At 42.6% G+C, this 18015-nt stretch overlaps 2 protein-coding genes across 8 annotated transcripts in view; one reads left to right on the plus strand and one right to left on the minus strand.

Moving 5' to 3' along the window:
• ntmt2 (N-terminal Xaa-Pro-Lys N-methyltransferase) overlaps positions 1-3528 on the minus strand; it is a 41037-nt gene extending 37509 nt beyond the window's left edge. The window contains exon 1 of the mRNA XM_070886153.1: positions 3350-3528. Within this exon, the coding sequence (XP_070742254.1) occupies positions 3350-3515 (166 nt within the window). The 5' untranslated portion in view covers positions 3516-3528. The remainder of the gene's footprint in view (positions 1-3349) is intronic.
• A 3630-nt stretch (positions 3529-7158) lies between these two features.
• kifap3a (kinesin-associated protein 3a) overlaps positions 7159-18015 on the plus strand; it is a 256736-nt gene continuing 245879 nt past the window's right edge. For all 7 annotated transcript variants that reach the window (XM_070887101.1, XM_070887100.1, XM_070887103.1 and 4 more), the window contains exon 1: positions 7159-7301. In XM_070887101.1, coding sequence (XP_070743202.1) covers positions 7270-7301 — 32 coding nt within the window. In that variant the 5' untranslated portion in view covers positions 7159-7269. The remainder of the gene's footprint in view (positions 7302-18015) is intronic.

An 18015-nucleotide genomic window follows, 5' to 3' on the forward strand; every position in this document is an offset into this window, starting at 1 on the left:
ACCTGCTGTGTATTTCCAGCATTTTCTGTTTTTATTTCAAATTTCTAGCATTCACAGTATCTTGCTTTTGTGTTTCCTTCTGTTGTTCCTTCTAAGCTCCAAATAGACATTCTTCCTTTTCCCAACGCTTCAGTGTGTTGAAATCAAGACTCATTGCACCATCTCCTACGCTAACTCATTTTTAAAAAGAATTTTAACTTGCAAATCCTTATCTCCCTCAATGGTCCCTTTCTCCTATAATCTACAGACTTTTAAAACACAAGTTTGGCCTGATTTAATCACTATTACTTGTCTTCTCTCCTACTCAACTTAAGCTTGTCATTTTTTATAAAATGTACAATTCTGACTCTGCAAAGCATTATGGTTTCTCTAGTTCTGCAGGACATATCAAATTTGGGAAATGTGTAATGCCTAAATAGACTGAAAATGTTAAGATGACAGCAAATGTGATATATCAAATGTTAGGCTTTGCAAGGGTTAAAAATTAAGACTCTGGGAAACGAATTCTCAAAATATATTGTGCTCAAAGTACTTTCCTTTGACAGAACAACCTGCCAAATGTACCCAGCAGCACAGTTCACAATGTCAAATGTATTTATATCTGCCTCTGACTTTCCATTGTCATCACTGTGATTGCAATGGTGATGAAAAAGTCAGCTATCCTGAGGGAGCACCATCATTGAAGGGATTTTCCTGATAAAGTCCCGCGTCCTGAAAAATCCCTTATCCAGAACAGGCCAGGTCCGAAGGTTCTGGATAAGGGAGGTTCAACCTGTAATGGGAACTCTTACAAACAGAGATTCCATTATTATCAATGAGAATATTAGATAGTGATTGGTGATCCAGGCCCACGTGATTGCAATATAGACGTCTGTACATGAAAGACAGATCCCATACACTGCACAGCAAATAAAGGCCTCAGACCGAAATCGTAAGTATCTCTGGGAGCAACAGGTAGTTTCTTAGATTTTTTTGGGGTCGGATGCGTTCGTACGAAGGATGCCTCTGACTGCAATTTCCCCCCAATATAGCTGTATTTTGTGTGTGGGTGGGGGGAGGAGCGGAAAAATCACATTCTCTTCCTTTTGCAAAGTTGTATTAGGTGTTGCAAGCAACCAAATAGGCTAAGTAGGAACTAAAGCAGGCAGGGATAGAGAGATTATATGCAGAAATTAAATGTACATCGCTCCATATCACTTCAATGATTCATTGAATGACAATATAAATCACATTCCAAGTCCTGGGTGGTTGTCTTTTTTTAAACCCCAGCTGATGGTGCATTTTTTCTGATCAGCCCAGTGATTGACAGGATGCAGAAATACAGGGATACATCTGAAGTTTAGCAGTTAAACTGCATGGTATATTAGCACAGCGCTCTGGTAATCTTCCTACTCTTAGGACATTGGCGCAGAGGATTAAAAAGTCAAAGCCTAATAAAATATTTCATGTTTTTTGGGACAGGTTATATAATGATTCCGCATAACCTGCTATTACAGTTTTCATTAAAAAAAACTTGTGTGATGGATAATCTTTTCACCTCTATCCTCCACCACTCTCTGTCACACCCTTGCCTTTCTCTATTTTATCCTTATCACTTTGGTCTTTGCCCCTCTTATTCCAACCCACATGTCTTTCCCCTTTTTCTTCTCTCTGTGTTGAAATCAAGATTTATTCCTCCATCTCTTACTCTTCCTCTTCCTTTCCCAGGACTTAAAAATTCCCTTCCTCCTACTATCTACAGACTTGTAAAACCCAAGCTTTGTGTCACCGCTAGCTACTATTTACAGTTTGATCTAAGCTTCTTCCCTACTCTGTTCAAGCTTAGTGGTGTCTGTGCACTGAGCCTTGGTCCCTCTTCTAGTTTATTAAAACGCTATCCTCATACACAAACATTGGAAGGCAATGGACAAAGTTGTGTTGTGAATGTTTACAGAGACCACAGTCCTTCGCTCCCTCCAATGCATCTCCGATTATATCATCATCATCATAATATAATCATGCATATGAATGGTGCATATGAACAGCAAGTTGCGATAATGACTGAAACGCGGGCATTCAGTGTGCCCCGAAGACGCCAGCAAGCTAAGGACATAAGCACATCAACATTTTAATCACCAAACATCGAATTTGCTCAGTGTTTTAAAAAAATAGTTCAACTGTAGATTATGCCTTACCGACAATGCTAATTGATATTTTGATGCATAATACATTCTATTGCATCTTGCGACCATGTGATTTAAAAAAATAGTCTGAATTTGTTTCTCTCAGTGTCACGTGTACTGTGGTTTGGAAGTTTTAAAAGGTTTCATTAATCCCCACTATTATAACAGCAGTACAGTACATCCCATGTATCATAAAACATGTAAACAGTCCTGCGTTGGTATTCACAAAAGGCTGTAATAACTAACTGTACAATCTACAATGGGAAATAACTAATATATAGAAGGCATGTTAATCCCCTATAACATAGAGTAAAGGAAAATAACGTATCAGTGCAGTGAGGTTCACATGTTATGATAGTGCTACAATACAGTCACACGGTTCAATAGTTTGAGTTACTTGCTCCGGCTGCAGGTGTCTGCTGTCTCGAAACGTCGCACTCAATCCTGCTACTGAATTTGGTAAAACTGGTACAAGTACTTTACATAAATAGGCAGTGACATACTGAGGGTTCGGGTGATGTTGCCACGAGCTTTGTTCTGCGGTTTATCTAACCTTTTGGCAGTCTATTTTCGTTTGTTTGCTTACATCTGACATAACAGAACAATAAACGATGTTTAAATACCAACCGCGTCCGGTGTGCAGTCATCTGGACAAAACTGGCATGCCGGTCTGAGCCCCCCCGCCCCCCCCTTGCTTGTTATTGCAGACATGAATGGATCTTTAATCAATGCCACCCTTTTTAATAAAAGATAAATTTTCTAATAGTGCGGGTTATTCGCTTCATCTCCTGGCTAGATGCTACCTTATCTAATGACATCATGACACAAAGCCTGTTTTTAAACAATGGTTTACTAAGTTAATGATCACTTCTCTCATACCTGATATTCGAAGTCATTAAGCAATCCCTTGTCGACGCATTATTCTGAATACATTCAAGTTTGGGGTATTATAAATCAGGATAACTTTAATTAATTCTAAATTAGCAAAACGTTCCTGTACGGTAGGACGGTATTTCAACCAAATATATAATGATCAAACGTTATCAATACATTACAGGAATCCGAAATACATTTCGCCCCACGTTGGATAATTCAGCTGTTGCTAATATTCACTGGGATAGCTCTACTCACGCAGCCTCGCCTAGTCCGATGCAGGCAACCGGACCGCAGCGGTCTCTCCAACTCACCCAAAGGCAATCGCTCCAAGAGGAAGAGGTAACTCGAAAAAAAGTCATTCCTGATGGTTTTATGAAGGAAGAAAGACATGCTGTTGCGGCACATATCATCGTCGGTCCTATCCCACCGCGATTTAAAAGCGTAGTGGGCTTTTTTCCATTCCATATCTTCTGCCATTTTCTGTGAGAGTTTGCAATATCACCGGATTTTTCTCTCGCTCTCTCTCTCTCCCGGGGTAACTTTCGGCCGTTTCTCCATGTGATTCCGATCCCTCGTTGCGACTGTCTGGGGTCTCTGCTCCAACTGTTTGGCGCTGGCCCTGAAACTGATCAAGCTCTGTTCTGCAAGCAGGTGCTGAAAACGCGCCTCTATATGAATTACAACCCTCCCCACCAACCAGATCCATGTACTGCCCCGTTTACGTCCACTGATCTAATAGAAGCACACTCTGGAAAGACTAAATCTAGATGTAAAAAGAACTTTAACAAATTTTATTGAACGTAAAAATGACACTCAGTATTGCACTGAAACTCGTATACAGTTCAAACGCCGACAGAGGTAGAATAGGAAAATCGGTAAACAGTGTTATATACTAGTGGCTGGTTGAAGTGTGGAGACTATTTCACATTACTTCAACAATAACAACTTGCATTTATATAACCCTTTTAATGTTCACAGAAGCGTAATCAGACAAATATTGTCACTGAGCCAAAGAAGAGGATATTAGAAAGTGTGACTAAAAGCTTGTTCAAAAAGATGAGTTTTAAGGAGGGTCTTAAAGGAGGTGAGAGAGGTGCAGTAGCAGAGAGATTCAGGGACTACATTCCACAGCTTAGGGCCTAGATGTTTGAAGACATGGTGATCTATGGTGGGACAAAGAGAGTGGGGGATACGCAAGAGGTCAGAGTTCAGCCATGATCTTATTGAATGTGGAGCAGGCTCGAGGGGCCGTATGGCCTACTTCTGTTCCTATTTCTTATGTTCTTATGTAAAGCAAAGTTCCTGGATGGTTGTAGGACTGGAGAACATTACAGAGATGGGGATAGATGAGGTCATGGAGGGATTTGAACGCGAGGATAAGAATTTAAAAATGGAGGCTTTGGGATAGAAGGAGGTAAAGCAGATCTGTGAGCTAAGGGCTGATGGTTGAGTGATTACTTGGTGCAGGATATGATATAGGCAGTAACGTTTGAGATGAGCTGAAGTTTATGGATAGTGGAGAATGGCCACGAGAACATTGGAATAGTTGAGTCTGGAATTGACAAAGGCATGGATGAGGTTTTAGGCGGCAGACTGCCTGAGGTAGGGGTGGAAACAGCTGTTGATTTTAGTCATCCCACTTAATAGTTTGGCTGGCCATCCATTTTTTCTGATTACGCCTCTGTCAAGTGTTTTGGAATGTTTTATGCTATGTGAGAGGTGCTATCTAAATTCAAGTTGTTGTTGCTGTTGGCTTATTATCTAGCAATGCAACATTGACCATTTTTGGATGTTAAGGGATTTTTTTTGGATATTAAGTAAAATTTTGGTTACTAAAGGGAATCAAGAGTTATGGGATAGTGTGGGGAAAGTGGAGTTGAGATAGAAGATCAGCCAAAAAGTGGTGAGAATGTGGAACTCGCTACCGCAGTGAGTGATCGAAGCAAATAGTATCGATGCATTTAGGTGGAGGCTAGACAAGCATATGAGGGAGAAGGGAATAGAGGTTTATGCCAATGGATTTAGATGAAGAAAAACAAGGAGGCTTGAGTGGAGCATAAATGCCAGCATGGACTAGCTGGGCTGAATGGCCTGTTTATGTGCCGTATATCCTATATAATCCTACATATCTTATTGAATGGCAGAGCAGGCTGGAAGGGGCCTACTCCTGCTCCTATTTTTCCTTCCTTCCTTCTTAGGCAGTCCCTCGGAAGTCGAGGATGACTTGCTTCCACACTAATGTGAGGTCTCAGGTGACTGATGAGACGAATGTGGGACCTACTGTCTCTGTCACAAGTGGGGCAGACGGTTGAAGGGACGGGTGAGTGGGATGCTTGGGTTGTCGTGCTCTCCTTCCGCTATTTGCGCTTTGCTTCCGTGTGCTCCCGACGAAGAGACTCAAGGTTTTTTGGCGCCTTCCTACATAAGAACACAGGAGCAGGAGTATGCCATTTGGCCCCTCGAGCTTGCTCTGCCTTTTAATAAGATCATGGCTGATATGACCATGGGCTCAGCTCCACGTCCCTGCCCATTCCCCACAACCCTTTATTCCCTTATCACTCAAAAATCTGTCTGTCTCCACTTTAAATATATTCAATGACCCAGCCTCCACAGGTGTCTGGGGCAGAGAATTCCACAGATTTACAACCCTCTGAGAGAAGAAATTCCTCCTCATCTCATTTTTAAATGGGAAGCCCCTTATTCTGAGACTATGCCCCCTAATTTTAGTTTCCCCTATGAGTGGAAATATCCTCTCTGCACCTACCTTGTTGAGCCCCTCATTATTTTATGTGCTTTGATAAAGATCACCTCTCATTCTTCTGAACGCCAATGAGTATAGGCCCAACCTTCTCAACCTATCTTCATAAGTCAATCTCCTCATCTCCGGAATCAACCTAGTGAACATTCTCTGAACAGCCTCCAATGGAAGTATATCCTTCCTTAAATATGGAGACCAAAACTGTACGCAGTATTCTTGGTGTGGCCTCACCAATACCATGTACAGTTGTAGCAGGATTTCTCTGCTTTTATACTCCATTCCCCTTGCAATAAAGGCCAACATTCCATTTACCTTCCTGATTACTTGCTGTACCTGCATACTAACTTTTTGTGTTTCATGCACAAGGACCCCCAGGTCCCTCTGTACTGCAGCACTTTGCAATTTTTCTCCATTTAAATTATAATTTGCTCTTCTATTTTTTCTGCCAAAGTGGATAACCTCAAATTTTCACACATTATGCTCCATCTGCCAAATTTTTGCCCACTCACTTAGTCTATAATCCCTTTGCAGATTTTTTTGTGTCCTCCTCACAATTTGCTTTCCCACCCATCTTTGTATCATCAGCAAACTTGGCTACATTACACTTGGTCCCTTCATCTAAGTCATTAATATAGATTGTAAATAGTTGAGGCCCCAGCACTGATCCCTGCAGCACCCCACTAGTTACTGTTTGCCAACTGGAAAATTACCGATTTATCCCGACTCTCTGTGCTCTGTTAGTTAGCCAATCCTCTATCCATGCTAATATATTAACCCCAACCCTGTGAACTTTTATCTTGTGCAGTAACCTTTTATGTGGCACCTTATCGAATGCCTTCTAGAAATCCAAAGACTCCACATCTACTGGTTCCCCTTATCCACCCTGTCCGTTACATCCTCAAAGAACCCAAGCAAATTTGTCAAACATGATTTCCCTTTCATAAAACCATGCTGACTCTGCTCGATTGAATTATGCTTTTCCAAATGTTCTGCTGCTGCTTCCTTAATAATGGTCTCCAGCATTTTCCCAATGACAGATGTTAGGCTAACTGGTCTACAGTTCCCTGCTTTCTGTCTGCATCCTTTTTTAAATTACTGGATGCTTCTCCTCCACTTTGAGTGGTCTTGGGCCAGGGATTCCCAGGTGTCAGTGGGGATGTTGCACTTCTTCAACGAGGCTTTGAGGGTGTCCTCTGGCCACCTGGGACTCGCTTGCTGTGTCGAGCTGCGAGTACCGCGCTTATTTTGGGAGTCTGGCTTCTGGTTGACCTGGGTTTAATGTTCCTGACCTACTGGGGGCGCTGCAGGCGGAGTAGCGCCTCTGCTGTTCCGAGCCGGCGCTGGGCATTGTGGGCGTTGCACTTGGCCCTGGTAACCGGGGAGACGCTGTGAGGACGGCCGCGGTGCCGGGTGAGAATAAGCAAACAAAGGAGCGGCTGCCAGGCGAAGCCGGAGCTGGAGTGGCGGCCCGAGATGCAGCCGGAGGATGCACGCTATCTGAAGAGGTTGGTGCGGCGACAGTGACTGGCTGTTGCGGGCGGTGCCGGTTGTCCTATCAACGGAGCGGGCTGGGCCCCTGAGCCTGCAGCCGCCGTGACTGCACGGCTTTCTGGCAGCGACACCTTTCAATCTCGCCGTTAGGGCCCTCTCCATGACTCGTATCTACGCCGCGGGTTTTACAGCCATGTTGTATAAATGTGCGGAAGTTTGCAAATTCTCCCTCTCTTTCCCCGAAGATGCTGACACCATCCTGGGACACAGCTCCTCGGGTACAAGGTGCTCTTGGATACATATAGTGGCGTTATTCTTGAGTCCGCATTCATGATAGCGATGAATATTGGTTGGCTATTTTATTATGGGAACATCACAACTAAGCTAATCTGACCCTGCCCTTACCTGATGTTGGCACTTTCAGCAGGGGTTGCTGGCTGATTTCTTTCTTTACCTCTCCCTCGGTCGTGGTCAGTTATAGTGCCCTTTAATGCCACTATGGCTGTGATGATTGGGGCCACTCACTGGGTAAGCGTGTAGAGCCATAAGAATAACTATTGCTGTTTGCTATCAAGTAATAGCTGGTGAATTGGTTGAGGTCAAGATTTCAGTGTTGGCATGATATGTGACATTTAGGAGTTAACATTAAGTTAAATGTTTATTGTGATCCTGGGGAAACATGGGAAACCACATCTTGTGAACTGATCTAGGATGGGACATACTTTGTGCAAAATACTCCATTTGCTTGAGCGGAATAAAATAAATCCTATCTGCTGGATATATATATTAATTTTTAAATTGGCTTTAAACTTTACTTACAGAAATCCAAAACTAAACCATAATGAGTTGGAAAACAAACAAGAGCAAAGTATAAATATGTTAACAGCCAAATATATACAATTCAACATCTACAACAGCAAATTATAGGTTTGCGTTAGGTCAGACAACATAGCCGCAAATATTCCAATGCTCATGATGAATACCAAAAGTGAAGAACATTAAAAAAACTAGAATAGTTAGGAGACCATATTGGAGAAATATCCAGGCACCATAGGATGAAAGTGTGCACAGTATAATACAAGCAAGCTTTACAATACATTATCCATGTGAGCAGATGTTGTTCATAACTAAGACACACCAGTTCAAAGAAAAAGCTACGGGTAAAATTAACTGATGGTAGGCGAGAGCTTGGGCCAAACCAAATCCAGTGAGGAAGTAGATGCATTTAGATTGCAGTCACTGGCCTGCAAGCTGCAGATTGGATTTCAACCAGTAGGACTCCATTTACACTGTTTGGCTGACAAATTCTGTTGCCAAGGAGACCGTTCTGTCCATGTGCCCATAGACTCGTGCAGAGCTCCTCTCTCAAAAATAAATTGTTAGATGTCAAAAAACAACAGTGCAAGGGCCTTTAACATAGTAAAATGTTCCAAGGTGCTTCACAGGATCGTAATCAGACAAATAGTGACAGAACCAAAGAAAGAGACATGAGAACAGGTGAACAAAAACTCAGTCAAAGAAGTAGATTTTATTGAGTATCTTAAAGGAGGAATCTTAAAAAAACTGTGTGTGATGAACATCCCCATTGTCCAAACATCAAAATGAATTGAAGGGACATATGAAAGTTGTCCAAGGGGCTGTTAGGCTTTTTTATAGTTTGACATTACATTGGTGACATCATCCAAAAGCAGTCAGTTTCCACATTGTATGCCGATGACACCCAGCTCTACATCACTACTACTTCTCTCGACTCCTCTACAGTCTCTCAATTGTCAGACTGCTTGTTCGACATCCAGTTCTGGGTGAGTAGAAATTTTCTCCAATTGAATATTGGGAAGACTGAAGCCATTGTTTTCAGTCCCCGCCACAAACTCCGTTCCCTAGCAACTGACCCCATCCCTCTCCCCAACTTTTGTCGGAGGCTGAACCAGACTGTTCACAACCTTGATGTTAATATTTGACCCTGAATGAGCTTTCGACCACATATCTGCAGCATATCTAAGACCGCCTATTTCCACCTCCGTAACATCGCCCGTCTCCGCCCTTGCCTCAGCTCATCCGCTGCTGAAGCCTACATCTATGCCTTTGTTACCTCTAGACTTGACTATTCTAATGCACTCCTGGCTGGCCTCCCACATTCTACCCTATGTAAATTGGAGGTGATCCAAAACTCGGCTGCCCGTGTCCAATCTTGCACCAAATCTTGCTCACCCATCACCCCTGTGCTCGCTGACCTGCAATGGCTCCTGGTTAAACAATGCCTCAATTTCGAAATTCTCATCCTTGTTTTCAAATTCCTCCATGGCTTTGCCCCTCCCTATCGCTGTGATCTCCTCCAGCCCCACAACCCCCCGGCCCAGCCCCCCCCCGAGATGTCTGCGCTCTAATTCTGCCCCCTTGAACATCGCTGATTATAATCACTCAACCATTGGTGGCCGTGCCGTCTGTTGCCTCGGCCGTAAGTTCTGGAATTCCCTCCCTAAACCTCTCCGCCTCTTTACCTCTCTTTCCTCCTTCAAGACGCTCCTTAAAACCTACCTTTTTTGGTCACCTGCCCTAATTTCTCCCTATGCGGCTCAGTGTCAAATTTTTTATCTCATAATATTCTTGTGAAGCGCCTTGGACGTTTCACTACATTAAAGGCACTATATAAATACAAGTTGTTGTTGTTTGTATTTCCTGATGTGAGATTACCTCCTCCAGAAAGTCTCACTGTGCTTCTCGAGTCAGTTCAGGACCTGACTACATTTAAACTATAATTTTACGTTTGGTTTAAAACAAAAATTGCACTGAAGTATGCTAATGCAACCAAACCATAATGCTGACTCACTATGCCAGTTGCTCGCACAGTGTGCAAGAAATCTAGTGAAGTCTTGGGCACAATCAAAAAGGATAACTTAAGATAACACATCATTCTCTGATATTTTTTATTTTTGTTAGCATATTTTGATTGTTATGGTTGGAGAGCCAGCACTTTGGGTCTTCATTTCCACCTTTACCTGCTCTGTTGATTTTATCGTGTAGGTGGCTCGTGTGTCTGGAATAGCTTCTTGTATGGGAGCTAGTGTTAGGAAATGTGAGCATCTTCTGGCTTGGTTGTTTCTAGCTTAAATATCTCCTTTGATCTTTTTTTTTTTTAAAGTTATTAATCCACACTCACCAGCCTCTCTCCCTTTTAAATTTGACTACATAACAACAGTCACCGAACTTCAAATGTAATTCATTGTCTGTGAAGTGCTTTGCAATGTTCTGATGTGATAAGATGCTGTATAAATCCAAATATATAAGAACATAAGAAATAGGAGCAGGAGTAGACCATACGGCCCCTCGAGCCTGCTCCGCCACTTAATACGATCATGGTTGATCCGATCATGACTGAGGTCCACATCCCTGCCTGCTCCCCATAACCCCTTATTCCTTTATCGGTTAAGAAACTATCTATCTCTGAAATTTATTCAATGACCCAGCTTCCACAGCTCTCTGAGGCAGCGAATTCCACAGATTTACAACCCTCAGAGAAGAAATTCCTTCTCATCTCAGTTTTAAATTGGTGGCACCTTATTCTAATATTATGCCCCCTAGTTCTAGTCTCCCCTATCAGTGGAAACATGCTCTCTGCGTCCACCTTGTCGAGTCTCCTCATAATCTTGTATGTTTCGATAAGATCACCTCTCATTCTGAATTCCAATGAGTAGAGGTCCAAACTACTCCACCTTTCCTCATAAGTCAACCCCCATCCACGGAATCAACCTAGTGAACCTTCTCTGAACAGCCTCCAAAGCAAGTATATCCTTTCTGAAATATGGAAACCAAAACTGTATGCAGTACTCCAGGTGTGTCCTCACCAATACCCTGTATAACTTTTGCAAGGCTTCCCTGCTTTTATACTCTATCCCCTTTGCAATAAAGGCCAAGATTCTATTTGCCTTCCTGATCACTTGCTGTACCTGCATATGAACCTTTTGGTGTTTCATGTACCAGGTCCCGCTGTACTGCAGCACTTTGCAATTTTTCTCCATTTAAATAATAACTTGCTCTTCGATTTTTTTTCTGCCAAAGTGCATAACCTCACACTTTTCAACATTATACTCCATCTGCCAAATTTTTGCCCACTCACTTAGCCTGTCTATGTCCTTTTGCAGGTTTTTTGTGTCCTCTTCACACATTGCTACAAAGATGGGAGGAAAAGCATAGAAACATAGAAAATAGGTGCAGGAGTAGGCCATTCGGCCCGTCGAGCCTGCACTGCCATTCAATGAGTTCATGGCTGAACATGCAACTTCAGTACCCCATTCCTGCTTTCTCGCCATACCCCTTGATCCCCCTAGTAGTAAGGACTACATCTAACTCCTTTTTGAATATATTTAGTGAATTGGTCTCAACAACTTTCTGTGGTACAGAATTCCACAGGTTCACCACTCTCTGGGTGAAGAAGTTTCTCCTCATCTCGGTCCTAAATGGCTTACCCCTTATCCTTAAACTGTGACCCCTGGACTTCCCCAACATTGGGAACATTCTTCCTGCATCTAACCTGTCTAAACCCGTCAGAATTTTAAACGTTTCTATGAAATCCCCTCTCATTCTTCTGAACTCCAGTGAATACAAGCCCAGTTGATCCAGTCTTGCTTGATATATCAGTCCCGCCATCCCGGGAATCAGTCTGGTGAACCTTCGCTGCATTCCCTCAATAGCAAGAATGTCCTTCCTCAAGTTAGGAGACCAAAACTATACACAATACTCCAGGTGTGGCCTCACCAAGGCCCTGTACAACTGTAGTAACACATCCCTGTCCCTGTACTCAAATCCCCTCGCTATGAAGGCCAACATGCAATTTGCCGCCTTAACCGCCTGCTGTACCTGCATGCCAGCCTTCAATGACTGATATACCATACCCAGGTCTCGTTGCACCTCCCCTTTTCCTAATCTGTCACCATTCAGATAATAGTCTGTCTCTCTGTTTTTACAACCAAAGTGGATAACCTCACATTTATCCACATTACACTTCATCTGCCATGCATTTGCCCACTCACCTAACCTATCCAAGTCACTCTGCAGCCTCATAGCATCCTCCTCGCAGCTCACACTGCCACCCAACTTAGTGTCATCCGCAAATTTGGAGATACTACATTTAATCTCCTCGTCTAAATCATTAATGTACAATGTAAACAACTGGGGCTCCTGCACAGAACCTTGCGGTACCCCACTAGTCACTACCTGCCATTCTGAAAAGTACCCATTTACTCCTACTCTTTGCTTCCTGTCTGCCAACCAGTTCTCAATCCACGTCAGCACACTACCCCCAATCCCATGTGCTTTAACTTTGCACATTAATCTCTTGTGTGGGACCTTGTCGAAAGCCTTCTGAAAGTCCAAATACACCACATCAACTGGTTCTCCCTTGTCCACTCTACTGGAAACATCCTCAAAAAATTCCAGAAGATTTGTCAAGCATGATTTCCCTTTCACAAATCCATGCTGACTTGGACCTATCATGTCACCTCTTTCCAAATGCTTTGCTATGACATCCTTAATAATTGGTTCCATCATTTTACCCACTACCGATGCCAGGTTGACCGGTCTACAATTCCCTGTTTTCTCTCCCTCCTTTTTTAAAAAGTGGGGTTACATTGGCTACCCTCCACTCCATAGGAACTGAGCCAGAGTCTATGGAATGTTGGAAAATGACTGTCAATGCATCCACTATTTCCAAGGCCACCTCCTCAAGTACTCTGGGATGCAGACCATCAGGCCCTGGGGATTTATTGGCCATCAATTTCCCCAACACAATTTCCCGACTAATAAGGACTTCCCTCAGTTCCTCCTTCTTACTAGACCTCTGACCCTTTTTATATCCGGAAGGTTGTTTGTGTCCTCCTTAGTGAATACCAAACCAAAGTACTTGTTCAGCAAACTTGGCTACGTTACACTCTGTCCCTTCATCCAATTCGTTAATATAGATTGTAAATAGTTGGGGTCCCAACACTGATCCCTGCGGCAACCCGAGAATGAACCATTTATCCCGACTTTGTTAGTTAGTCAATCTTCTATCCATGTTAATATATTACCCCCCAACCCCGTGAACTTTTATCTTGTACAGTAATCTTTTATGTGGCACCTTGTCAAATGCCTTCTGGAAATCCAAATACACCACATCCACTGGTTCCCCTTTATCCACCCTGTTCGTTGCACCTCAAAGAATTCCAGCAAATTAGACAAACATGACTTCCCCTTTATAAATCCATGCTGATTCTGCCTGACTGAATTTTGCTTTTCCAAATGCCCTGCTACTGCTTCTTTAATAATGGACTCCAACATTTTCCCAACCACAGATATTAGGCTAACTGGTCTATAGTTTCCTGCTTTTTGTCCGCCTCCTTTTTTAAATAGGGGCGTTACGTTTGCAGTTTTCCAATCTGCTGGGACCTCTCCAGAATCCAGGGAATATTGGTAACTTACAACCAATGCATCCACTATCCCTGCCGCTATGTCTATTAAGATCCGAGGATGCAAGCCATCAGGTCCAGGGGATTTATCTGCCTTTAGTTCCATTATCTTACTGAGTACCACCTCCTTAGTGATTGTGATTGTGTTAAGTTCCTCCCCCTCCTATAGCCCCTTGACTATCTATTGTTGGGATATTTTTAGTGTCCTCTACCGTAAAGACTGATACAAAATATTTGTTCTGAGTTTCTGCCATCTCCATGTTCCCCGTCACTAATTCCCTGGTCTCGCCCTCTAAGGGTCCAACATTTACTTTAGCCACTCTTTTCCTTTTTATATACCTGTATAAACTGTTGCTATCTGTTTTTATATTTTGTGCTCGTTTACTTTCATAATCTATTTTCCCTTTCTTAATCATTTTTTTTAGTCATTCTTTGCTGGCTTTTAAAAGCTTCCCAATCTTCTGTCACAAGTTTTGGACACTTTGTATGCCCTTGTTTTTAATTGGATACCATCCTTTATTTCTTTAGTTAGCCACGGATGGCTATCTTTTCTTTCACACTCTTTCCTCCTCACTGGAATATATTTTTCTTGAGAGTTATGAAATATCACCTTAAATGTACGTCACTGTTCATCAACCGTCCTATACTTTAATCTATTTTCCCGGTCCACTGTAGCCAACTCTGCCATCATACCTTTGTAGTCTCCTTTATTTAAGCTTAGTATGCTGGTTTGAGATCCAACTTTCTCGCCCTGCATCTGAATTTGAAATTCAACCATGCTATGGTCACTCGTTCCAAGGGGATCCTTTACTAGGAGATTGTTTGTTTATTAATCCTGTCTCATTACACAGGACCAGATCTAAGATAGCTTGCCCCCTGGTTGGTTCTGTTGCATACTGCTCAAGGAACCTGTCCTTTATGCACTCTATGAACTCATCCTCAAGGCTACCCTGACCAATTTGATTTGTCCAATCAATGTGGAGGTTAAAATCACCCATGATTATTGCTGTTTCCTTTTTACAAGCCCCCACTATTTCTTGGTTTATACTCTGACTAACAGATGTTAATGTAATGTGACAGGTTCATTACAGGTAGCAGGGTACTGTGAACCTAATTGAGTAATTGGACTATATCATTGATGTGTGTGATTTGTTTTATTTTGTTGACCACAAATTACTCTGTGCCTTGCTGTAGTGGAAGTCATTCACAATATTAATGTAAGGAAGGAGAGATAGATACTGATTGAAAACATTTTTTCAGGTGTCAGTGTTGTTACAATGGTAGCACACTCACCTGAGTCAGAAGGTTGTGGGTTCAGCCCTACTTGAAAGACTTGAGCACATAATCTAGGTTGACACTTGAGTGCACTGAAGGAGCGCTGCATTGTCAAAGATGCCATCTTTCAGTTGAGATGTTACATCAAGGCCCCATCTGCCCTCAGGTGGATGGAACTCCCTCCAGAATCCTCTCTGCCTCTTTTCTCTCCACCTCTAAAAGCCCAATTTTTCAAACAAAATTTTGATTACCCCCTCGAATCTCTCCTTCCATGGGTTGGTACAGGTGCAGCGTCGAAGTTGGGACAGAGGCCCTTCTGGATTCCGAGCTTTTCCGGACTTTCGATCGTCTTTCTGACATCACGAATCCGGAAACACCCGAGCCCACGTTCGGTTATTTCCGGATTTCGTAACGTCAAAGGGTGGGGGGGTGGAGGGGTCCCCGACGAGGAGCTGTTCGGGCCGCTGGCCCCGTCGATGAAGTCATCGGGCGGGCGCCACCACTACCAAGGAGGTGTTCGCATGGGCCCTGCCGCCGAGGAGGCCCCGAGGTGGCGGGGCAGCGGTGGTGGGCGAGGCCTGAGGTCGGGTAGCGGTGGGACCCCGAGGTTGGCAGGGTCCGGACTCCGGAACATTTTACGGATTGTGGATGACCCTGCCACCAATCGGTCCGGAACATTCCGGATTCCGGAACTCCGGATTTTCGGCACTGCACCTGTACTCATTCACTATATTTATTTTCTCTTCCTTCCTCCTCCCCCCACACACCTCACCTCTAAAATGGCTTGGAGGTGCTAAATGTATGCCAATTGTTCTGCTGTTTCTGTTTACTAGATTTCAGACATGTCACATTTACGAAGAGAGAATTTATTTTGACTTAAAATGGAATTGATTCTAATGTAGTTCACACTGCAGAATAAGCATTACTCCATATCTCTGAATAGATTTATAATGGATCTCTTTGTTTGTAATTGTATAAATTCCACATAATATTTCCATGAAGGCAGTTCTGTATATTGTGCATTAGAGATGTATTACAGAGTGACAAAAAAGACTAAGCTCTTTTCTGTGATCCTTGGTTGTGCTAGTGCTGGACAAATGTTCAAGATATTTGCTGTTTGGCAAGTAAGACTTCTGAACTAAGCTCATTTTTGACTTGTCAGAAATAGTTACTTGAACTTTAAACATTAGGACATAATCCTAGGAAATCAAATGAAAGACTGGTTTGGGAATAAATAAGAAGCTAAAATGTGGGATAGAGAAGGGCTGCAGCAGGTCACCAAGGACCAGGTGTAACAGATGGAAAGTAACTGGATAATTGAGTGGAATGTTCTGGTCCTGACCTTGATGCACAAAATTTATTTTCTTTTAATGTTTCTTGTAATTGGCAGAGTAGCATGGTGTTGATGTACAGTATGTTGTGCTATGGATGACGAGAACTGGAATTGCCCATTCAATTCATCACACATTGAGTTCCTAATCTCTGTTGGGAGAATAACATGGGTACCCAGAGGTTTGGATTCGGCTTCTTTGATAGGAAAGTAGGGAATAGCTCCAGTCATTGAAGGAATTGACATCACAATTATTTTACTTTATTTACCACGGTAACAGGACTTGAATTTAATTGTATAAGATGGGGGAATAACTGGTGAAGGTTCTGCTTCTGTAAAGGTCTTCTTTCCACCTCCCATCCCAAGCAAAGTGTGGTTGGGGTCTTGATATTTTAACATTCTTTGAACTTGCTCCTTATTTTATTTCTCTGGACATGCCCCTTATCTAAGAACCAAAATGAGGGCACAATGATCAAAGGCTGCTCAGCCCATCTAGTCCAACCTGATGTTTTTAGGTTCATGTACAGGATCCGCTCAGATTTTTTACTCCTTTGTGGCTTGACATTAAAGTCCAGAATTATTTTTCTTTATAGCTGTAAATTAGAATTTGCTTGGAATTGTTCTAGCACTTTAAAAAAAAAAACTCTGCATGGTGGGTGCTTTTAGCATTGGGACAGGCTTATCCATGTGTGAAAGAAATTAAAATAATTTGTAGGGCAGAATCTGCAATGGAGCAGATTGGAGAAGAGGAATAGATTGCATGATGTTTGGTCAAAGTCCTTGGTTTAGTTCATTGGGAATAATAGTTTGGTAAGAGGATGGGTTAATGGTAAGAGCTGTTTGTGATGGGAAAGGCAGTAAGATGACTACACTGTCCTTACCACCCTTTCCCTCATCCCACCCCTCTCCCCAAAAAGTTCTAATTCATGCTGTCTGTGGATCACCTGATCGGGGAGGTGCATATTTGACCAAACATGGAGAGGGTTGTAATAGGAGCTAAATCTTTCAAGAACGAGGATATGCTCTCCTGTTGCAGGATTTAGAATTGATAAACCACACGTGGGTAATGTCAGTAGGTAAATATTGGTCTAATAGCCGTACTGTATTTTAGAAACAAATAAGAAGGAAAGACCAGTATTCTTTGTTCTCTTTATTTCCCTTGTTCATTGCTTAATGCCCTTTTCAATGGTGATTCATGTTTGCAAATGGCTGATTGCTTCCGCTGCAGAGTTTAGCTGTTTATCTTTACTAAGAGTGACAATGTTTTTCTGTCCCAGCACCCATCAACGATTCGTATGACACTGAAACGAGCACTACCAAAGCTATCTATGTCTAAATTAATTTTAGCAACAGAAATCTAGACATGTGCACACCTCTAAATTAGTCTTCATATTGTTGTTACTTCGACTCTGACTGAGAATGTGGAATTGGTTTATTGTTTGGTTTTCCTAACATTTCAGATGCATTGGCTGCCCTTCGCCCATCCCCCACAAAAATGTCTCCAATTGTTACTGACATGTCCAGTCATTTCCTTTGATACCTTGGTTCCTGTCTGGATTATCTTCATGTGCTGCCTTTGTTCTTTCCATTTCCATATCTTCCATTGTTACTTTTGGCAAAATCTTTTCCCAGATGCCTTTTTAATCATTTCTGGTCTCTGAATTCTTTTCTCCTGCTGTT

Source organism: Pristiophorus japonicus, chromosome 8 (assembly GCF_044704955.1).
Source record: "Pristiophorus japonicus isolate sPriJap1 chromosome 8, sPriJap1.hap1, whole genome shotgun sequence".
Lineage (NCBI taxonomy): Eukaryota > Metazoa > Chordata > Chondrichthyes > Pristiophoridae > Pristiophorus > Pristiophorus japonicus.